The sequence below is a fragment of the Eleutherodactylus coqui genome, chromosome 10 (genome assembly GCF_035609145.1).
Source record: "Eleutherodactylus coqui strain aEleCoq1 chromosome 10, aEleCoq1.hap1, whole genome shotgun sequence".
Taxonomy (NCBI): Eukaryota; Metazoa; Chordata; class Amphibia; order Anura; family Eleutherodactylidae; genus Eleutherodactylus; species Eleutherodactylus coqui.
Window position 1 is genome coordinate 92,706,636 of NC_089846.1, and position 25,019 is coordinate 92,731,654.

The window sequence follows — 25,019 nt, forward strand, 5'->3', positions numbered from 1 at the left end:
CCCACTTTGACATGTGCACAGACACACACATGCACTATAACAGCAGGAGAGGCAAAGACTGTTGAAATAGTTATAACAGTGTCTGCAGATCTGTCAACCTGCAGTCTCTGAGTGCATAGGAGCCACATGTGAACATAACTTCTGCCACTGTTGCTATGGAAATGCCCCTGTCTCCTTGTTGGTAAGAAGCTTTGTATCGAACGACAGAGAGTGGTTTGCAAAGAAGCTGGAAGGGAGACCCCTAGTGGCAGACACCTCAAACATGATTTACAGTGGTAAAGCAACAACATGTTTATTGTAATTATATTTCAGAAATGATGAGCCTAACACAAGATTGTAGATGAGCAGAAGATGTCTGAAAAGTTAGCGCATCTTTAAGGAAAGCTGCTACTATGAAGACTTATAGGTCTCCATTTCAGCAGGCTTCATTTTCAGCATTTTGTGCTGGTAAGAATAGCATGGTGGACGGCATTATGTCTTTCGGCACAAAATTCCAAAAACAAATGGAAACCTGCAGAGACCTAATAGCCTTGAATTCAGTGGCAGAGACATTTTCCACTCAGGTTCCTTTCATGGCTGCCATTTTTGGGTATCCTAGCGGAAATCCAGATGGCACCCCTGCACCGAAAACATACTGAGATGTGAATCGGCCCTTAGGGGAACATTTCCTATGAGCAGCATTTCATATATCAGTCCTAGGAAGTGCCTGCTGGAGAAAGGTGGAACTAAATTTTTTAAAGGGCATACTCCTCTTAGGGTGGCTTCACATGAGCATGTTTTTGGGAGTGCATACACACGCACAAAAACACGCTTCTATTAGAACCAATGCATTCCCTATGGTGTATGCACATGTCCGTGCTTTACAGGTGTGTGCCTGAAAAGATAGGACATGCATGCACCACAGGGAATGCACGCATTGTCTTCAATGGAGCTGCGGCTGCTGCCGGCGGCTCCATTACAGACAATGGTCTCCCGACACCCCTGAATTGTTTTTCAGGAAAGAGCTTTACATATAAGCTCTTCCCTGAAAAACAAGAATTTTAGTGTAAAAAAAAATAAAAAAATAAAAGAATACGTACCTGTCCACCGCTGCCGTGCCCCCGCGGGGATGAAGAACACATCTTGCCTTCAATGGAACCGCTGGCAGCAGCTGCGGCTCCATTGAAGGCAATGTACGGACCTTCATACACACCTGTTTTTGCACGTACAAGGGGGCGCACCTATGTACGCACAAAAACACGCTCATGTTAAGCCACCCTTAGGGCTCATTCACACAGGTGTATTTTTGGACTATCTAATGCACATAATACAGACAGCATAAACACCATTGATTTGCATTGGTTTTGGGTGGACACCCAGTTGCGTTTGTTTTACGCGTTTCTTTCATACGATATCACTGCGTTTTTTTAACGCGATTGTCAATGGGACTTTCTAATGTTAAAGATGTATTGCAAGTTTGTGCTTTGCGATTTTTGTGCGATGCGTTTTTAACATTAGAAAGTCCCATTGACAATCACGTTAAAAAAAACGCACAAGAAAAACGCAAGTGGGTGTCCACCCTTAATATGATAAGATAAGATGTGCGTTTTTTACATGCGTAAAAAAAAATTTGCAGCATGTCCTATTTTGGTTCGTATCATGTAAACTTGCAGCCTATATGTAAATGCATGGATACTCTCTACGTTTTAATGCATGCTGATAGTAGGCAGTAGAGATGAGCGAGCACCAAAATGCTCGGGTGCTCGTTACTCGGGACGAAATTATCGCGATGCTCGAAGGTTCGTTTCGAGTAACGAACCCCATTGAAGTCAATGGGCGACTCGAGCATTTTTGTATATCGCTGATGCTCGCTAAGGTTTCCATTTGTGAAAATCTGGGCAATTCAAGAAAGTGATGGGAACGACACAGCAACGGATAGGGCAGGCGAGGGGCTACATGTTGGGCTGCATCTCAAGTTCCCAGGTCCCACTATTAAGCCACAATAGCGGCAAGAGTGGGCCCCCCCCCAACAACTTTTACTTCTGAAAAGCCCTCATTAGCAATGCATACCTTAGCTAAGCACCACACTACCTCCAACAAAGCACAATCACTGCCTGCATGACACTCCGCTGCCACTTCTCCTGGGTTACATGCTGCCCAACCCCCCCCCCCCCGCACGACCCAGTGTCCACAGCGCACACCAAATTGTCCCTGCGCAGCCTTCAGCTGCACTCATGCCACGCCACCCTCATGTCTATTTATAAGTGCGTCTGCCATGAGGAGGAACCGCAGGCACACACTGCAGAGGGTTGGCACGGCTAGGCAGCGACCCTCTTTAAAAGGGGCGGGGCGATAGCCCACAATGCTGTACAGAAGCAATGAGAAATAGAATCCTGTGCCACCGCCATCAGGAGCTGCACACGTGGGCATAGCAATGGGGAACCTATGTGCCACAAACTATTCATTCTGTCAAGGTGTCTGCATGCCCCAGTCAGACCGCGGTTTTTTATAAATAGTCACAGGCAGGTACAACTCCGCAATGGGAATTCCGTGTGCACCCACAGCATGGGTGGCTCCCTGGAACCCACCGGCTGCACATAAATATATCCCATTGCAGTGCCCTGGACAGCAGAGCTAACGTCAGATTAAATGCAGGTGGACTTCGGCCCACACTGCATGCCCCAACCTGACCGGGCTTTTTAATAGACACAGGCAGGTGCAACTCCCTATTGTGAAGTCCCTGTGGACCGACAGCATGGGTGGGTGCCAGGAAGCCACCGGCGGCACATAAATATATCCCATAGCATTGCCCATCACAGCTGAGGTAATGTCCTGTTAAATGCAGGTGAGCTTCGGCCCACACTGCATGCCCCAGTCAGACTGGGTTTCTTTAGAAGTGGACACATGTAGTTACAATTCCCTGTGGACCGACAGCATGGGTGGCTCCCTGGAACCCACCGGCGGTACATAAATATATCCCATTGCAGTGCCCAGCACAGCTGATGTAACGTCAGCTGTAATGCAGGTGGGCAAAAAATTAATTGGATTACACTGTAGGCGAGGGCCCCCAAAAATTGGTGAATTGGTTAATGTGGCTTAATTGGTAACTAGGCCTGGAGGCAGCCCAGTTAAAATAAAAATTGGTTCAGGTGCAAGTTTCAACGCTTTAATGAGTATTGAAACGTATAAAAATTGTTTACAAAAATTATATGACTGAGCCTTGTGGGCCTAAGAAAAATTGCCCGTTCGGCGTGATTACGTCAGGTTTCAGGAGGAGGAGGAATATTATACACAGATTGATGAAGCTAAAAGGTCCACGTTTTTGATGGTGATAGAGAACAATGCTTCCATCCGCGGGTGCAGCCTACGTATTGTTTAGGTATCACTGCTGTCCGCTGGTGAAGAAGAGACGTCTGGGGAAATCCAGGCTTTGTTCATCTTGATGAGTGTAAGCCTGTCGGCACTGTCGGTTGACAGGCGGGTACGCTTATCCGTGATGATTCCCCCAGCCGCACTAAACACACTCTCTGACAAGACGCTAGCCGCAGGACAAGCAAGCACCTCCAGGGCATACAGCGCTAGTTCAGGCCACGTGTCCAGCTTCGACACCCAGTAGTTGTAGGGGGCAGAGGCATCACGGAGGACGGTCGTGCGATCGGCTACGTACTCCCTCACCATCCTTTTACAGTGCTCCCGCCAACTCAGCCTTGACTGGGGAGCGGTGACACAGTCTTGCTGGGGAGCCATAAAGCTGGCAAAGGCCTTGGAGAATGTTCCCCTGCCTGCGCTGTACATGCTGCCTGATCTCTGCGCCTCCCCTGCTACCTGGCCCTCGGAACTGTGCCTTCTGCCACTAGCGCTGTCGGATGGGAAGTTTACCATCAGTTTGTCCACCAGCGCCCTGTGGTATAGCATCATTCTCGAACCCCTTTCCTCTTCGGGAATGAGAGTGGAAAGGTTCTCCTTATACCGTGGGTCGAGCAGTGTGTACACCCAGTAATCCGTAGTGGCCAGAATGCGTGTAACGCGAGGGTCACGAGAAAGGCATCCTAACATGAAGTCAGCCATGTGTGCCAGGGTACCTGTACGCAACACATAGCTGTCCTCACTAGGAAGATCACTTTCAGGATCCTCCTCCTCCTCCTCCGGCCATACACGCTGAAAGGATGACAGGCAAGCAGCATGTGTACCCTCAGCAGTGGGCCAAGCTGTCTCTTCCCCCTCCTCCTCATGCTCCTCCCCCTCCTCCTCCTCCTTAACGCGCTGAGATATAGACATGAGGGTGCTCTGACTATCCAGCGACATACTGTCTTCCCCCGCCTCCGTTTCCGAGTGCAAAGCGTCTGCCTTTATGCTTTGCAGGGAACTTCTCAAGAGGCATAGCAGAGGAATGGTGACGTTAATGATTGCAGCATCCCCGCTCACCATCTGGGTAGACTCCTCAAAATTTCCAAGGACCTGGCAGATGTCTGCCAACCAGGCCCACTCTTCTGTAAAGAATTGAGGAGGCTGACTCCCACTACGCCGCCCATGTTGGAGTTGGTATTCCACTATAGCTCTACGCTGCTCATAGAGCCTGGCCAACATGTGGAGCGTAGAGTTCCACCGTGTGGGCACGTCGCACAGCAGTCGGTGCACTGGCAGATTAAACCGATGTTGCAGGGTCCCCAGGGTGGCATCGTCCGTCTTGGAGTTGCGGAAATGTGCGCTGACCCGGCGCACCTTTCCGAGCAGGTATGACAAGTGTGAGTAGCTTTTCAGAAAGCGCTGAACCACCAAATTAAAGACGTGGGCCAGGCATGGCACGTGCGTGAGGCTGCCGAGCTGCAGAGCCGCCACCAGGTTACGGCCTGTGTCACACACGACCATGCCTGGTTGGAGGCTCAGCGGCGCAAGCCAGCGGTCGGTCTGCTCTGTCAGACCCTGCAGCAGTTCGTGGGCCGTGTGCCTCTTCTCTCCTAAGCTGAGTAGTTTCAGCACGGCCTGCTGACGCTTGCCCACCGCTGTGCTGCCACGCCGTGCGACACCGACTGCTGGCGACGTGCTGCTGCTGCTGACACATCTTGATTGCGAGACAGAGGTTGTGTTGGAGGAGGAGGAGGAGGAGGAGAGTGGTTTAGTGGAAGAAGCATACACCGCCGCAGATACCAGCACCGAGCTGGGGCCCGCAATTCTGGGGGCAGGACGTGAGCGGTCCCTGGCTCTGACTCTGACTCTGTCCCAGCCTCCACTAAATTCACCCAATGTGCCGTCAGGGAGATATAGTTGCCCTGCCCGCCTGTGCTTGTCCACGTGTCCGTTGTTAAGTGGACCTTGGCAGTAACCGCGTTGGTGAGGGCGCGTACAATGTTGCAGGAGATGTGGTCGTGCAGGGCTGGGACGGCACATCGGGAAAAGTAGTGGCAACTGGGAACCGAGTAGCGCGGGGCCGCTGCCACCATCATGCTTTTGAAAGCCTCCGTTTCCACAAGCCTATACGGCAGCATCTCCAGGCTGATCAATTTGGCAATGTGCACGTTTAACACTTGAGCGTGCGGGTGCGTGGCGGCATACTTGCGCTTGCGCTCAAACAGTGGCGCTAGCGACGTCTGGACGCTGCGCTGAGAGACATTGCTGGATGGGGCCGAGGACAGCGGAGGTGCGAGTGTGGGTGCAGGCCAGGAGACGGTAGTGCCTGTGTCCTCAAAGGGGGGTTGGATCTCAGTGGCAGGTTGGGGCACAGGGGGAGAGGCAGTGGTGCAAACCGGAGGCGGTGAACGGCCTTCATCCCACCTTGTGGGGTGCTTGGCCATCATATGCCTGCGCATGCTGGTGGTGGTGGCTCCCCAGCTGATCTTGGCGCGACAAAGGTTGCACACCACTGTTCGTCGGTTGCCAGGCGTCTCTGTGAAAAACTGCCACACTGTAGAGCACCTTGACCTCTGCAGGGTGGCATGGCGCGAGGGGGCGCTTTGGGAAACAGTTGGTGGATTATTCGGTCTGGCCCTGCCTCTACCCCTGGCCACCGCACTGGCTCGGCCTGTGCCCACACCCTGACTTGGGCCTCCGCGTCCTCGCCCGCGTCCACGTCCTATAGGCCTACCCCTACCCCTCAGCATGGTGTATTACCAGTAGTGCAGAAACAGAACGCTGTAATTAAATGTGCCACTTATTGGCCTGTGGTTGGAGGCTCACTTCGCTTACCGAACGCACAGCAGAGCCAGGAAATAATTTTGCGCAAGCCTGCGGTAACACTTAGCTTCCTGCGTATGAATTAGGAGGACAACTACACCCAGCACAGACCCAGTACACTGAGGACAGTCACAGGCAGCCCAAATAGATTTTTTTTTCCCAAATGTTTTTGGAAAGGCCCACTGCCTATATTCAATAAATATGTCTTTTGTCCCTGCCTCACCACTACTGGCCCTGGAGTATGTATAATTACTGCAGACTGTTGCACTGTGGACAGGAATACAGTGGTGATGTAACAGCCAACACAGAGCCAGGAAATAATTTTGCGCAAGCCTGCTGTAACACTTAGCTGGCTGCGTATGAATTAGGAGGACAACTACACGCAGCACAGACCCAGAACACTGAGGACAGTCACAGGCAGCCCAAATAGATTTTTTTTCCCAAATGTTTTTGGAAAGGCCCACTGCCTATATTCAATAAATATATGTCTTCTGTCCCTGCCTCACAATATATGTCTTCTGTCCCTGCCTCACCACCACTACTGGCCCTGGACTATGTATAATTACTGCAGGGCGCAATGCTCTGCACGGCCGATATACAAAAAAAAAAAAAAGTGCAACACTGCAAAAAGCAGCCTCCACACTACTGCACACGGTTAGATGTGGCCCTAAGAAGGACCGTTGGGGTTCTTGAAGCCTAAAATACTCCTAACACTCTCCCTATAGCAGCTCCGGCATCAGTAGCACTTTCCCTGATCTCTGTCAGAATGCATCTGTGGCGAGCCGCGGGAGGGGCCGATTTTTATACTCGGGTGACACCTGATCTCGCCAGCCACTCACTGCAGGGGGGTGGTATAGGGCTTGAACGTCGCAGGGGGAAGTTGTAATGCCTTCCCTGTCTTTCTATTGGCCAGAAAAGCGCGCTAACGTCTCAGAGATGAAAGTGAAAGTAACCCGAACATCGCGTGGTACTCGTCTCGAGTAACGAGCATCTCGAACACGTTAATACTCGAACGAGTATCAAGCTCGGACCAGTACGTTCGCTCATCTCTAGTAGGCAGTGGTTAAAAAAATAGTGACATCAAATGGATCTTCTTGTGCTTTTTGTGGACATAAAAAAAGCGCAGGAAATACACACAAAAAATGAATATGCACCAAATACACATATATACATGCCGTAAAAACGCTGCGCATTTCACAGACTGAAACTGCATACGCCCGTGTGAATGAGCCCTTAATAGGTGAGCTACATCTCAGGCCATCCTTGTGTCACATGTGCATTTAAATGATAGGAGCTTGGATGCATAGAGATAAAAGCTTTCTTCTATTTATTTAGTATGTGCCCATAATAACAAGAAAAATACAACCGTCCTGAGGACGCGTTTCAACCTTCTCAGGTCGTGATCACCTCTTTGTGTCAGACCTGAATCAGATTGTGCACAGGTCTGGACTATTATTTTCAACAGTTTCAGATGTAAATAAAACTTGTATTTGTTGGCCCCACCCTTTACGCAATGCCACGCCCACTTAGAAAAAAAAAAGTATAGAGCAGCGGATAAGGTAAAATAAAAAAAGTTGAAAAGACGATTTCTGCACAATATTTGAATTTTTTATTTTGCAAAACTGGCACAAGTGGCTTTACACCTTTTCCTGATAATCATTGGCCGTTGGTTAGTACGTTGTGAACCAGAGTTATATAAAACGCTATACTGTAGATGACAAGACTAACTCGGCGGAAGATATGAGAGACTGAGGTGGAAACATCCAAATATCATCTACTAACCACACAAAGATGTGTGGTTAGTAGATGATAAAGAACACCCTTCAGCTGTGATATGACCAAGAAAGAGGGAGGGAGGAGGGGGCATGTCATGTTTTCCGTCTTCAAATTCTCACGGGGTCTAAAGTTTGTCCCTATAATAACATATATAGCAGTTATATTCTTATACTCAGGCAGCAATATTATAGTAGTTATATTCTTGTACATAGGGTGCAGTATTATAGTAGTTATATTCTTGTACATAGGAGCAGTATTATAGTAGTTATATTCTTGTACATAGGGAGCAGTATTATACTAGTTATATTCTTGTACATAGGGGACAGTATTATAGTAGTTACATTCTTGTACATAGGGGACAGTATTATAGTAGTTATATTCTTGTACATAGGGGGCAGTATTATACTAGTTATATTCTTGTACATGGGACGCAGTATTATAGTAGCTATATTCTTGTACATAGGGAGCAGTATTATAGTAGTTATATTCTTATACATAAAGGGGAGTATAACAGTAGTTATATTCTTGTACATAGGGGGCAGTATTATAGTAGTTATATTCTTGTACATAGGGGGCAGTATTATAGTAGTTATATTCTTGTACATAGGGAGCAGTATTATACTAGTTATATTCTTGTACATAGGGGACAGTATTATAGTAGTTACATTCTTGTACATAGGGGACAGTATTATAGTAGTTATATTCTTGTACATAGGGGGCAGTATTATACTAGTTATATTCTTGTACATGGGACGCAGTATTATAGTAGCTATATTCTTGTACATAGGGAGCAGTATTATAGTAGTTATATTCTTGTACATAGGGGGCAGTATTATAGTAGTTATATTCTTGTACATAGGAGGCAGTATTATGGTAGTTATATTCTTGTGCATTGTGCACAGTATTATAGTAGTTATATTCTTATACATAGAGGCCAGTATTATAGTAGTTATATTCTTGTACAAAGGAGGCAGGATTATAGTAGTTTTACTCTTGTACATAGGAGACAGTATTATAGTAGTTTTATTCTTGTACATAGGAGGCAGTATTATAGTAGTTATATTCTTGTACATAAGGGGAAGTATTATAGTAGTTATATTCTTGTACATGGGGGCAGTATTAAAGTATTTATAATCTTGTATATAAAGGACAGTAATATAGTAGTTACATTGTTTTACATAGGGGGCATTATTATAGAAGTTATATTCTTGTACATAGGGGGCAGTATTATAATATTTATATTCTTGTACATAGGGGGCAGTATTATAATAGCTATATTCTTGTACATATGGGGCAGTATTATAATAGCTATATTCTTGTACATATGGGGCAGTAATATAGTAGTTACATTGTTGCACATAGGGGGCAATATTATAGAAGTTATATTCTGGTACATAGGGCACAGTATTGTAGTAGTTATATTCTTGTAGATAGGGGACAGTATTATAGTAGTTATATTCTTGTGCATAGGGGACAGTATTATAGTAGTTATATTCTTGTGCATAGGGGGCAGTATTATAGTAGTTATAATCTTGTACATAGGAGGCAGTATTATAGTAGTTATATTCTTGTACATAGGAGGCAGTTTTATAGTAGTTATATTCTTGTACATAGCTGGCAGTATTATAGTAGTTATAATCTTGTACATAGGAGGCAGTATTATAGTAGTTATATTCTTATACATAAAGGGGAGTATAACAGTAGTTATATTCTTGTACATAGGAGGCAGTATTATAGTAGTTATATTCTTGTACATAGGAGGCAGTATTATAGTAGTTATATTCTTGTACATAGGGGGCAGTTTTATAGTAGTTATATTCTTGTACATAGGGCGCAGTATTATAGTAGTAATATTCCTGTACATAGGGGGCAGTTTTATAGTAGTTATATTCTTGTACATAGGGTGCAGTATTATAGTAGTTATATTCTTGTACATAGGGTGCAGTATTATAGTAGTTATATTCTTGTACATAGGGTGCAGTATTATAGTAGTTATATTCTTGTACATAGGGGGCAGTATTATAGTAGTTATATTCTTGTAGATAGGGCGCAGTATTACAGAAGTTATATTCTTGTAGATATAGGCCAGTATTATAGTAGTTATATTCTTGCACATAGGAGGCAGTATTATAGTAGTTCTATTCTTGTACATAGGAGCAGTATTATAGTAGTTATATTCTTGCACATAGGAGGCAGTATTATAGTAGTTATATTCTTGTACATAGGGCGCAGTATTCTAGTAGGTATATTCTGTGGTAGGACAGCTCGATAGAGTGCAGGTTGGCAGCAGTCAAAGACGGAAGCAAGCGGATAAAGTCCAAGTGCAGGCGTGACCTGCGTTTATTTCAGTCCAGGAAAAATCAACAGAAATTCAGCCTTAGCTTTAGGCAAGAAAATAACAGTCCAGCAATCGGATATCAGGCAGTCCCTGCCTGTACAGGTCACGCTCAGCAGGTGCACCACACAGCAGCGTTTTCAGCTCTAGCAGGTATCACAGGCTGCCAGGGTCCAGCAGCCATCTCATTTCCCCCCCTGTGTCAGTGCACACTGATATTTATATCTACACCTAGCCTGGCTCAGCCTCAGCACCTGTGCTGATTGACCTCACCCACAACCTGGAGTGGAGGAATTGGAATGGATGGCCCCACTACCAACCTGACATCCATTCAAAAAAACCCGGCCCAGATACTTTTAAACAAAAGACCTCCAGCAAGTACTTGCTGGAGATTACATTGCACTCCTGGCTTTTCATGTCTCAAACCGCTGAACATGCACTTCCTCCAGCCCTACTAGGCATAATAGCGGAACCTAGGGGCGATGTAGCGACCATCCACTATCACGCCCCTCAGTACCTCACAATTCTTGTACATAAGGGGCAGTATTATAGTAGTTATATTCATGTACATAGGGGGCAGTATTATAGTAGTTATATTCTTGTACATAGGGGGGCAGTATTATAGTAGTTATATTCTTGTACATAAAAGGCAGTATTATAGTAGTTATATTCTTGTACATAGGGGGCAGTATTATAGTAGTTATATTCTTGGACATAGGGGGCAGTATTATAGTAGTTATATTCTTGTACATAGGAGACAGTATAATGGTAGCTATATTCTTGTACATAGGTGCAGTATTATACTAGTTATATTCTTGTATATAGGGGGCAGTATTATAGTAGTTATATTCTTGTACATAGAGGGCAGTATTATAGTAGTTATATTCTTGTACATAGGGGACAGTATTATAGTAGTTATATTCTTGTACATAGGGGGCAGTATTATAGTTGTTATATTCTTGTACATAGGAGGCAGTATTATGGTAGCTATATTCTTGTACATCTAATCAGTATAATAGTAGTTATATTCTTGTACATAGGGGGCAGTATTATAGTAGTTATATTCTTTTACATAGGGGCACTATTATAGTAGTTATATTCTTGTACATAGGGGGCAGTATTATACTAGTTATATTCTTGTACATAGGGGGCGGTATTATAGTAGTTATATTCTTGTACATAGGGGCAGTATTATAGTACTTATATTCTTGTACATAGGGGGAAGTATTATAGTTATATTCTTGTACACAGGGCAGTATAATAGTAGTTGTATTCTTGTACATAGGAGGCAGTATTATAGTACTTATATTCTTGTACATAGGGGGCAGTATTATAGTTATATTCTTGTACACAGGGGACAGTATTATAGTAGTTATATTCTTGTACATAGAAGGCAGTATTATAGTAGTTATATTCTTGTACATAGGGGGCAGTATTATAGTAGTTATATTCTTGTACACAGAAGGCAGTATTATAGTAGTTATATTCTTGTACATAGGGGGCAGTATTATAGTTATATTCTTGTACACAGGGGACAGTATTATAGTAGTTATATTCTTGTACATAGAAGGCAGTATTATAGTAGTTATATTCTTGTACATAGGGGGCAGTATTATAGTAGTTATATTCTTGTACATAGGAGGCAGTATTATGGTAGCTATATTCTTGTACATAGAATTAGTATAATAGTAGTTATATTCTTGTACATAGGGGGCAGTATTATAGTAGTTATATTCTTGTACACAGAAGGCAGTATTATAGTAGTTATATTCTTGTACATAGGGGGCAGTATTATAGTTATATTCTTGTACACAGGGGACAGTATTATAGTAGTTATATTCTTGTACATAGGGGGCAGTATTATAGTAGTTATATTCTTGTACATAGGAGGCAGTATTATGGTAGCTATATTCTTGTACATAGAATTAGTATAATAGTAGTTATATTCTTGTACATAGGGGGCAGTATTATAGTAGTTATATTCTTTTACATAGGGGCAGTATTATAGTAGTTATATTCTTGTATATATGGTGCAGTATTATAGTAGATGTATTCTTGTACATAGGGGTCAGTATTATAGTAGTTATATTCTTATACATAGGGGCCAGTATTATAGTACTTATATTCTTGTACATAGGGGGCAGTATTATAGTAGTTATATTCTTGTACATAGGTGCAGTATTATAGTAGTTATATTCTTGTACATAGGGGAGCAGCATTATAGTAGATATATTCTTGTACATGGGGGCAGGATTATAGTAGTTATATTCTTGTACATAGAAGGCAGTATTATAGTAGTTATATTCTTGTACATAGAAGGCAGTATTATAGTAGTTATATTCTTGTACATAGGGGGCAGTATTATAGTAGTTATATTCTTGTACATTGGTGCAGTATTATAGTAGTTATATTCTTGTACACAGGGGACAGTATTATAGTAGTTATATTCTTGTACATAGGTGCAGTATTATAGTAGTTATATTCTTGTACATAGGGGAGCAGCATTATAGTAGATATATTCTTGTACATGGGGGCAGGATTATAGTAGTTATATTCTTGTACATAGAAGGCAGTATTATAGTAGTTATATTCTTGTACATAGAAGGCAGTATTATAGTAGTTATATTCTTGTACATAGGGGGCAGTATTATAGTAGTTATATTCTTGTACATAGGTGCAGTATTATAGTAGTTATATTCTTGTACACAGGGGACAGTATTATAGTAGTTATATTCTTGTACACAGGGGACAGTATTATAGTAGTTATATTCTTGTACATATGAGCAGTATTATACTAGCTATACTGTTGTACATAGGAGGGCAGCATTATAGTAGACATATTCTTGTACACAGGGGCAGTATTATAGTAGCTATATTCTTGTACATAGGGGGCAGTATTATAGTAGTTATTATAATCTTTTATATAGGTACCAGTATTATAGTAGTTATATTCTTGTACATAGGAGCAGTATTATAGTAGATATATTCTTGTACATAGGGGGCAGTATTATAGTAGTTATATTCTTGTACATAGGGGGCAGTATTATAGTAGTTATATTCTTGTACATAGGGGGCAGTATTATAGTAGTTATATTCTTGTACATAGGAGCAGTATTATAGTAGTTATATTCTTGTACATAGGAGCAGTATTATAGTAGTTATATTCTTGTACATAGGAGCAGTATTATAGTAGATATATTTTTGTATCTGTAGGGTGAGAGGAGGATGCATGTACATGCACTCCTTACTCAGTAAGTAATGGCGCTTTCTGTGATTTTACTTTTTTTTATATTTCCCTTTCTGTGATACATTTATATTAGTGTAGGGACCCACTACAACGCAAGGAACCGTGAAGTGGTTAGTGGGCTCATGTATCTTGGCCAAAATCCAACCAATGCCTTGCATTTATTATCTATCATCCACATGCAGGATGGCTTTAAGACTCCATGGGGAGCCCAGGGTGGCAGTAAAAATATGGTTCACTGATGGAAGTGCAGGGCAACCCGCCAAACTGTTATGGCATCATTAATAGGTTGCTGGTCTGCATGGTGAACCACATTTATCAGAATGGGTCTGGCACTTTGTATCCACTATGTGTGGGTGTATACGCCAAGCAGCCACCCCCTCTATATCAAGAGGCAGTGTGAGTGGCTGTCTCATCGGTGTCCTGCACAGATGTAATTCGCTCCTCCATTTGGTAGTCAGCTAGCTGCATGGTGAGAGGAGGATGCATCTATATGCATTCCTTACTCAGTAGGCCATAGGATGCAGTATTATAGTACATATATTGTTGTACATAGAAGGCAGTATTATAGTAGTTATTTACTTTTACATGAGGGACAGTATTATTGGAGTTATATTCTTTCAAAATAAGGGGGTAATTTTAATGGCTATTAGTTACATTTTTAGAGATAAGTATTACACTATATACTGATGGATCCGAAGTTTAAAAAGTTGAGTGACACAAGTGGATGATCGGGTACATCCAAGGGGTGTAGTAAGACATTATCTTTCAATCACACAATATAATTCCTTTGCCGTCCTCTATGTTTGGTGTTGGTTCTTTTTTTTCATCTTTTTAGGTATGGAAATGTTGATATCGTTCGCGACCTATTGGAGGATTTAGGTCCTCAGTTTGATCTCTGCTCTATTTTGGGTTTTCTTTAGAGGCTTTTACATGTATGTCTATGAACGTTCTAAAATACCATTTTAATGCATTACATTATAGTTCTGGCTCTGGGGCTTTTCAGCATCCATTAAGCTGCATAATCTGCACTGTGAGAAGTGGAGTGGGTCCCTGGAATATTTTACTTTCATCTTTGCAATGTTAATGCAGTTTTCGCATCCTCCACATTTTCCCACTGTTTTCCATAATCTCATATTAAAACCTTCTGGTCCGGCAGGAATTTCTCCCACTTAATACAGCATTAATTGCAGAGACTTTGGCATCAGACTTTCTGCGACACCTCTGAAACTAAAACACAAAGATCTTCTAAGAATTTGTACAATATCTTGGCATTGGAGTCATGCCTAAGAAGTGGCGCATCGTGCAACAAATGTACCTTTTTCTTAGAAGATTCATTACTTCCAAGTAGAGGACCTCTTCTTATGATTCCCTTATTAAATCACATCCCATCCCGATAACATTAACCCTTTCCAATCCACTGTCTGACGTCTAAAGACATTCTGATTGAAGGTTGTACAGCTTCGATGTCGGAAGACGTCCGGCAGGGTACTATTACTGTATATTACTGGCCGCTCTGTTGTCGGGGGCCTCTCCAGCATGTCCCATACCGCAGTACTGTCTCTAGCCAGCAAATGGCACTATTGTATAATGGAAGAAAGAGAAAACCCCCTAGGAAACCCTGAATCCAAAATTGGATTGCAAAGGGTTAAGCTTATGGTCCTTCTGATTGGTCCCCAAATTATAGTCTGGTTGGCTGTGAAGGAGCCTAGATCGGCTTTAGGAATCATTTCCATACAGGTTATGCTTGTTTCAGGCCTCCATGAGAAGCTTAGGAACCCCTTGTATGGTTGGTGATGTTCCCCGTAGCTTACTGATAACATATGGAAGATATTAAAGGACCTTAAATATATGTATAACATCCGAGTGCTTCAACTTTTATATTCCAACTCCATCCGTGATATTCTGTGCTCCTTCCCAACCACTTCTGGGGCAATGTTACGTAAGAATGTGTCGTCCATGACATCACCATAGCGAGCAGCATGTTGGAGGTTGCTCTGACCAAGACTGTCAGAACACTATGCAAATAAGGAAGATGTAACAATACCTCTGCAGTGCCACCTATTGGAAGGCAGCATTCCTGCAAGTCAATGTTAAACTCTTTACACTAGTCCTGTAACAATGACTGGAATCTTTTCCCCCCTCCCTCTTCCAACAAAAAGTGGTACACAAGTGGAGCTGACTGGTGGCTGACGTTACATGTTGTCATGGTATGCCATGTGTTATTAAGGGCCCTTTCACACGGGCGGCACAATGTTATTCCTATAAGACTTCAATTCCAAATCTGTTAAAATTTGCGGGACCTTATTTCAAAACTGCAAAATTAAATTCTGCTGCGGAAAAGTTTTAAGGACGTCTTGTGGATTTGGCAGTTTTCTTTGTCATTGCTTTTTTTTTGTGTGGTGAGCTGTAATTTTTATTGTTACACTTTTTTGGATACATATAATGTATTACATAGCATTTATTCATTTTTCTGGAGGGCAGGGAGAAAAAAAACACATTCTACCATTGTTTTTTTTTTGTTTACTGCCATGACATGATACATTTTTTCTGCAGGTCGGTACGATTACAATACCAAAATTCTATATATTTTTTAAAGGTTTTTCAACTTTTACCAAATAAACCCCCCTTTTTGGAAAATATTTTTATTTTGGAATCGCTGCGTTTAAAGTTCCATAACTTTTTTAAATTTTTCTATTAGCCGAGCTCTCTGAGGGGTTATTTTTTGCATGACAAACTGTAGTTTTATTGTCACCATTTTGGGGTACATAAGCAAGCACACTATATGCATAGATGGCCCTGAATCCTGCGGGCCATTGTAGATCATTTCCAGAGTGTAATCTGTGTACATAGTACCATGGGCAAACATGGTAACAGGAACCCTGATTATCTGCATGACCAGGGACTATGACCCAGCTAGGTATTGAAATTCTGCAGTTAATCTAACAGAGACTTTAACAGCTAAACTGTATGTGCTCATTAGAGACTGTAACAGTTAAACTGCATGTTCTTAGAGACTGTGACAGCTAAACTGAGTGTGCTCAATACAAACTGTAACATCTAAACTAAGTTTGCTTACCAGAAACTGTAACTACTAGACTAAATGTGCTCATTACAGATTGTAACCTCTAAACTGCGTATGCTTACTAGACAGACTGTAACTGCTAAACAAAGTGTGCTCATTAAGGATTATATCCTCTAAACTGAGTATGCTCAGAAACTGTAACCAATTTGTGAGTTGGTGACTTATTTTACGGAAGTGACAGGTCATTAGTTACAGTGTCATCTGAGAGATTGGGGGAGGGAATGGCGGAGAAGCGGTCAGGTCAATGTATTAAAATGTTTCAGATTTAGATTTTATGCCAATAGAAGGGTAATAGTTAGAAGCCCCTGTAACACGCACCCACATAATGCACAACTGCTAGTTTAGAACTTCAATATATATAGCATCATATAGAAGCAGAAGCTGAATGAATGCATCTAAACGTGTCACCTGCATGACAAGAGCCATCCGTGTCCTGTAGCTACAGGGGGTGCAGAGGTGGCAGTGGTCGCTCCCCTGGCAGATGGTAACTGGATCCCTGGTTTTGCATTGTAGTCCAGGAGCTATAAAGTTACATCTCTTGTCCCCAACAACTATATTTAACAGACTGGAGCGCTATCTGCAGGTTCTTGACTATTTTATAGTCTGAGCTCCCTAGATGAGCTACAGGTTGCTATACATGGTCACTATGATGTCACTGACCGGCTCCGAGTGCTGCCGCCCAGCCGTCTGATTAGAGACTGTGATACATAATGAGAGCTGAACAGAGTTGGGGATTGGGCAAGGTTGTTCCTTCTCCTTAGCAGAATGCACTTAAAGGAGATGTCCCGAGGCAGCAAGTGGGGTTATACACTTCTGTATGGCCATAATAATGCACTTTGTAATGTACATTGTGCATTAATTATGAGCCATACAGAAGTTATAAAAAGTTTTTTACTTACCTGCTCCGTTGCTGGCGTCCTCGTCTCCATGGTGCCGACTAATTTTTGGCCTCCGATGGCCAAATTAGCCGCGCTTGCGCAGTCCGGGTCTTCTGCTGTTCTCTATGGGGCTCCGTGTAGCTCCGTGTAGCTCCGCCCCGTCACGTGCCGATTCCAGCCAATCAGGAGGCTGGAATCGGCAGTGGACCGCACAGAAGAGCTGCGGTCCACGGAGGAAGAGGCCATCTTCAGCGGTGAGTAGAGAAGTCACCGGAGCGCGGGGATTCAGGTAAGCGCTCCGGTGAGCTTTCTTTACCTCCCTGCATCGGGGTTGTCTCGCGCCGAACGGGGGGGGGGTTTAAAAAAAAAAAAACCCGTTTCGGCGCGGGACATCTCCTTTAACATCCCAAAAAGTTCCTTTAGTTATTCTGTTCAGTCAAATCTTAATCTACGGCTGCAAGTAACAAAACTCTGTGCCAAAATCTGCTTGTAACATGAGTATTTTGACGCAGATTTTACCCCCTCAATTGAAGAGATGAAATCAGCAGTATAAATTGACATGCTACATGTGACCAACCCTTAACCCTTTCCAATCCAATTTGTATCTTGGTTTTCGTAGGGGGCTTACTCTTTTTCTGCTGTTACACAACAGCTCTATCTGCTGGCTAAAGCCAGTACTGCATGAGGTGACACGTTGGATAGGCTCTGACAGCAGAGAGGCGGACAATATACAGTAAGAGAACCCAGACGGATGTCTTCTAACATCGAAGCTGTACAGCCGTAAATCATAATGTCTTCAGAGGTCAGACAGTGGATTGGAAAGGGTTAAGCCACACACGTCAAACATGAGTCCTGTGGGCTGAATCCGACCAACTTTTCACTGCCGTTACAGACTAGTATTCAGCGGTGGTAATGCCCATCCTTGAAAGACAAGAACCGGTCAGCGCCGCAGGTGAGAAGCAAGCACAGCAGGAGTCCGGAGTGGAACAGATCGGCTGAGGAGGTGAGTGACAGACTCGCTATGACTGTGATGGAGGGAGAAAGTAAAGAGGTGGAGCAAACCCAATTGTATCCGATGGTCTCAAATCAATATCCAGAACCCAAATGCCTTTGACAGTGTTGCAAAAATCAGATAGATAATGAAGGTGCTACCAACCAGAAAGACCCACCAAAAATGGACATGCTAGATAAGTGGGGACTAAAAAAACTGATGTCTTAGCGCAACTCTCCAATAAAGGTAGTGGGACGGGAGGACGTAATATCCAACTTCTCTTGTGTTAAAATGGATTAAAAGTCAGCATAACATATGCATTTCAGGGTGAACCCCTTCATCAATCAGCGAAATAGGACATAATAATTGGGACTGAAGGAGCATGGATCCCAAAAGTGCTGTTGATACCAGTGGCGGTGACTACCAGGGCACTCCGCTACTGGTATCATCAGCAGATGAAAGCCGCGATGGAGGATGACTACTTCCCTGAAGTAATGCGAGGCAATTTTGACACAAACACACCTCATATCCACAGGGAAATTGTATTTTCTGAGCACAATATAGTTTCACGGATCAATATTGCGCTCGCTCATGTGAAATTCGCCTGAGGGCAAAAACACATGGGCCTATGCGCAACTAGGCTCGCCACTATGGAGCGTAGTTGCGCATGAAATTTTTTTTCTACAGCGGAAGATAAGTCCTTCCTTATCTTGAACTGTACAGGCAAGAGTTCCGCTAGTGAAAATGAAACCATTCAAATAAATGGTTTCGTTTTGTCTCATTATGGGACTAAAAAACACCTATGTGCCAAAATCTACATTCAAATCGCTGTTATTTTTACATTCCAATGGGAATCTGCTCCACAATTCTGGCGTGGATTTTTCTGCATGTAGATTTTAAAAATCCGCACAGTGAAAAAATAATTAACATATCATTTTTCTATGAGAAATTCCCATGAAAGCAGGGCCGGACGGAAGGACGTGGATTTGCCCAATCAAAGGGCGCTTAATTCACACCTGGATCTGCAAGCAAATCTGCGGCAGAAATCCAAGCTCAGCCTCAGATGTCTGCTGCCGATTATTGTGGCAGACCCATGTTGGAAAATCAAGCTCATGAAAAATGTCTTTGCTGCGGTCCTGCAAGAACCGCCAACAGAACGCAGCGAGGTCATAGCCGGACACAAGAGCTTGCAGTCTTACCTGCTGCACGATGGTGGTGAGTTCCAGGCACAGTTGAACAATGTTATTTTTCAGCAGTGAATATTCCGTCACACTGACAAACGGAGACCTGGCGGGAAAAAAACACATTCCGTTTAATGTAACGGCGAGTAGGCGATATCTACAGATGTAAGAAACAGGAAGCTAAACACAACTTCACATCATCATCTAACTCAAGTAGATCGGAGCTGCTTGACGTCACTTGGTCACAGAAAGGTGTTGGCATTACCATGACTGGCGCGTGACCTCAGAGTTTCTCTATAGCTAGAAGTTAATAGCAACAATTGGAATTGTGCAACTTTCCTGCATGCACGAGCTGCGGCAGCGACCTAGAGAAACCGCCTCCGTAACCACAGAATGCTTTCCGGGATGGTCGCTTAACTGATATACAAATAAAGGCTTTATTACACATGCTGTGCAGTCATTTGTATTCACTTTTATCTGTGTCCTCCCAAAGTCTGGGATGGGTAACATCACTCCTTAAGGAGAGCACCCCTTTTATGCTATGTTACGTCCTTTGTGTCCCCTGCTCAGTAATAATGCCCCCCATTCCCTCTCATGTCCCCACATTACCCCCTCACTAATAATGCCCCTGTAATCCTCCCTCACTAAAAATGTCTCCACATACCCTCCCTCACTATTGATGATCCCTTATGCCTCCAGTAATACTGGCCCCACATGCCCTCCATCACTAATAATGCCCCTGTATACCCCATCAGTAACAGTGCCAGTTTTTGCCCATTAGTAATAATGGCCCTACATGTCTTCCCTCAGCAGTAATGCCCAAACATGCCACTCCTCAGAAATAATGCCCCTATGTGCCTTCTCAGTAATAATGCCCCTACAAGCCCCCCTCAGTAATAATGCCCCTACATGCCTCCCATCAATAATATTTGCCCCTAAATGCCTCCCCTCAGTAATAATGCTCCTCCATGCCTTCCCTCAGTAATAATGCCCCTCCATATCCCCCCTCAGTAATAATGCCCCTCCATGCCCCCCTCAGTTATAATGCCCCTACATCCCCCCTCAGTAATAATGCCCCTAGATATCTCCCCTCAGTAATAATGCCGCTCCATGCTCCCCTCAGTAATAATGCCCCTACATGCCTCCACTCAGTAATAATGCCCCTCCATATCCCCCCTCAGTAATAATGCCCCTACATGCCCCCCTCAGTAATAATGCACCTAGATGCCTCCCCTCAGTAACAATGCCTCTCCATGCCCCCCTCAGTATTAATGCCCCTCCATGCGCCCCTCAGTAATAATGCCCTTACATGCCCCCCTAAGTATTAATGCCCCTGGATGCCTCCCCTCAGTAATAATGCCTCTCTATGTCCCCCTCATTATTACTGCCCCTTCATGCCCCCCTTCGTAATAATGCCCCTAGATGCCTCCACTCAGTAATAATGCCCCTCCATATCCCCCCTCAGTAATAATGCCCCTACATGCCCCCCTCAGTAATAATGCACCTAGATGCCTCCCCTCAGTAACAATGCCTCTCCATGCCCCCTCAGTATTAATGCCCCTCCATGCCCCCCTAAGTATTAATGCCCCTAGATGTCTCCCCTCAGTAATAATGCCTCTCCATGCCCCCTCAGTATTAATGCCCCTCCATGCCCCCCTAAGTATTAATGCCCCTAGATGCCTCCCCTCAGTAATAATGCCTCTCTATGCCCCCCTCATTATTACTGCCCTTTCATGCCCCTCTTCGTATTAATGCCCCTACATGCCCCTTTTAGTAATAATGCCTCCTTTTATGCAGCAAAATAAACATTCTATACTGTCCTTCTCTCCCCCAGCGGCTCCCATCTGGATGATCACATGACAGCTGCTGCCAATGCCTGGCCTCTATGTTGGTACGGCTGGAGCTAGTGATTGGCCAGAGTTATCATGTGCTAGACAACATGTGATTGTGCTACACAGAAGTTATGGAGGACCGGAGCCACAAGAGGAGCAAAAGGGGTTGATATAGGCTGGTTTTTCATTTTGGTCATCCTTCTAAGATGTCTTCTGCCTCCCGGGACGGTGGGACAGCCCCAAAGTCCAGGACTGTCTTGCTAAGTCAGGGACATTTGGGAGATATGGCACTACTACACATAACATCGTGGATCTCCCGCACGGACCCCCAGGACTGCAGAGAGCTGGGTGACGGCTTTCCTTCCAAATGTTACATTTTGTGTTCTGCAGCTTTTGTGTTTGGGAAGTTGATACAAGGATTCTTCATGTTACATTTCTGAGCCGCCACCTCTGGGACTCTGCGGCCGCGCTGGAGCGCGCTCTCTGCAATGATGTGGGAAGGGCATTTGTCTAATGGCATCGTGACTGTAATCAGACCGGACGGAACCAGGTCAGGCCGACTGCCTGAGGCTGAGCCAACATGTCATGAATGTGTCCTCTCTGGCATCCATGCTCCCATTCACATCACTGTATGGATCAGGAAATGTGCGCCGCTCGCTTTATTATCTTCTTTCAGGAAATCGTCTATGGAATTCATCGGCTTCAGGGGAAGAAGAGTCAATCTGCGGATGATGAGAATCCGGATGTCCACAAGCCGCAGCTCCAGTGATGGACAGAAGCTTCTGCAATCAATGATCTTTATCGCACTCTTACCTACTTCTTATGTCTTCTGTCCAGTAGAGAAATTGTATCAAGCTCATCGCCATTTGAAGGGCTTTTTGTAATAGGGACCGGAACCCCTCATTCTTACCATAGGTTGGAGTCCCAGTGGTTAGCAGTCTATCCTTCATTGGGCCCCATGTAATGAAAAGTTCTGCAGCTTTCTGAACATCTCAGTTCACGTGATGTAAAATGTGCACAGATATTGCGCCAAAAACCAAGGCAGGGCCTGAAATCTGCCTCACGGAAAAAATAGAGTCGTTGTGGCAATTTTTGCCATAGTTTCCGCATAGAAACCGCAGAAGGAAGCGGCGCAAGGATAGAACATATCAGCAGAAGTAAATCCATGTGTATCCGCGACATTTCAGAATGCAAGTCTGTGGCAGAAATCCAAGGGTCAGGTTCGAAATTCTTCCCCGGATTTCGCAGCTGATTTTTCTGATGTGTAGATTGGACGGTCCACTGCTAATTTGCATATGGCACGCAACAAATGTAATGAGTGATATTTGGAGAGTGGAGGCACACATAAAGGTAACACTGGATTCCTCAAAGTGGCGCACATTTACCCGTATTCTCAGTTAGTAGTCCATAATTTCAACAACAAACTTTCTTTAAGAGCTGCACACCTCTTAAACTATTTGGCGCATCTTATGGCAGTTCATGTGCTAGAAAATAATATACATGGTAGCTGTGAGCTGGCGGAGATCTGCGCCATAATTCACACCATTGTCTGGCATAAATTACAATAAATCTGTGGAGCGGTGTGAGGCCACACCGCTGCTAAGCTCCACCCACTTTTGGAAAAGTGACGAAGAAACAAGAATCTGCAACAATTCCACTACACGTGAACATGTCTTTAGGGCGTGTTCACATGTAGTGGAAATGCTGGGCATCTGCGTCAAAATCTGATCATTTCTGCATCAAAAACCATGTCCTATAAGACATAATTGGCGCAGATTTTGATCAGGATTCTGCTGCCAATCAGTAGCTGATTTCAGTCTTTCAGCTACAGCAGTTACTTAACAGGAACACATACAATTATTTAAATGCAACGCTTACTACCTGCACCCGGAGCTGCTACTGAGCGCCACCGCTGGTTAGGTGGCATGACAAGCAATCCATTTCCGCGACACTCAGTGGCGGATCCGGGTGCAGGCAGTGAACAGCGCTTTGTTAAGTATCTGTACTTGCTGGATGCGACTGCAGCATAAGAGATGATGTAGCAGCAGAAAAGTGGCTGCAGCTCTGGATGTGACTGCAGCATAAGAGATGATGTAGCAGCAGAATACTGGCTGCAGCTCTGGATGCGACTGCAGCATAAGAGATTATGTAACAGCAGAATACTGGCTGCTGCTCTGGATGCGACTGCAGCATAAGAGATGATGTAACAGCAGAATACTGGCTGCAGCTCTGGATGTGACTGCAGCATAAGAGATGATGTAGCAGCAGAATACTGGCTGCAACTCTGGATGCGACTGCAGCATAAGAGATGATGTAACAGCAGAATACTGGCTGCAGCTCTGGATGCGACTGCAGCATAAGAGATGATGTAGCAGCAGAATATTGGCTGCAGCTCTGGATGTGACTGGAGCATAAGAGATGATGTAACAGCAGAATAGTGGCTGCAGCTCTGGATGTGACTGCAGCATAAGAGATGATGTAGCAGCAGAATATTGGCTGCAGCTCTGGATGTGACTGCAGCATAAGAGATGATGTAGCAGCAGAATACTGGCTGCAACTCTGGATGCGACTGCAGCATAAGAGATGATGTAACAGCAGAATAGTGGCTGCAGCTCTGGATGCGACTGCAGCATAAGAGATGATGTAGCAGCAGAATATTGGCTGCAGCCCTGGATGTGACTGCAGTATAAGAGATGATGTAGCAGCAGAATATTGGCTGCAGCTCTGGATGCGACTGCAGCATAAGAGATGATGTAGCAGCAGAATATTGGCTGCAGCCCTGGATGCGACTGCAGCATAAGAGATGATGTAGCAGCAGAATATTGGCTGCAGCCCTGGATGTGACTGCAGTATAAGAGATGATGTAGCAGCAGAATATTGGCTGCAGCTCTGGATGCGACTGCAGCATAAGAGATGATGTAACAGCAAAATAGTGGCTGCAGCTCTGGATGTGACTGCAGCATAAGAGATGATATCATCCAGAATCAATATAAAATAAATGAATCAACATCAAATTGAAGAGTGTGAATGTATCAATCCTTTATTTTAGCTTTGTCCCATAATGCATCAGTTCCACTTACCATTTCAACCTTGGGTGGAGTTTAAGGCCATGTTCATGTGATGGAGTTATCTTGTGGATTTTGTCACATATTTTGCACCAAACTCCACTTGACATTTGTGTAAAATCCATCTTCCATTGATTTAAATGAAAATCCGCACTGTAGTTCACGCGGCGCAGAATATTACACTGTGGATTTGAAATCTATGTTGTAGAAATAAAAGCAAGCGGCGTGCCGCATGGAAACCGTGATGGGTAGCCACATGCAGATTAGCCCCAATAAGAGGAACTATCGCATCTTTTGGATTAAAAGACACGTTTGTCAACACGAAAAAATCTTGCTTAAAAGTGTGAGTGTCTTTTGGTTCGATGTCAGGAGGGTCCTACAGTGCCAGACCCCTCTGACCACTTCCAAAATGATCGTGCACAGCACTTTTGCACTGTAAGGGCTCCTACTCACTAGAGTTTTTTTAATGTTGCGATATCGCT

General features: G+C 44.1%; 1 protein-coding gene across 1 annotated transcript in view; it reads right to left on the minus strand.

Moving 5' to 3' along the window:
- The window catches only part of LOC136580683 (connector enhancer of kinase suppressor of ras 2-like), a 441,969-nt gene that overhangs the window by 173,665 nt on the left and 243,285 nt on the right, over positions 1–25,019 (minus strand). The window contains exon 4 of the mRNA XM_066581463.1: positions 19,659–19,746. Coding sequence (XP_066437560.1) covers positions 19,659–19,746 — 88 coding nt within the window. The remainder of the gene's footprint in view (positions 1–19,658; positions 19,747–25,019) is intronic.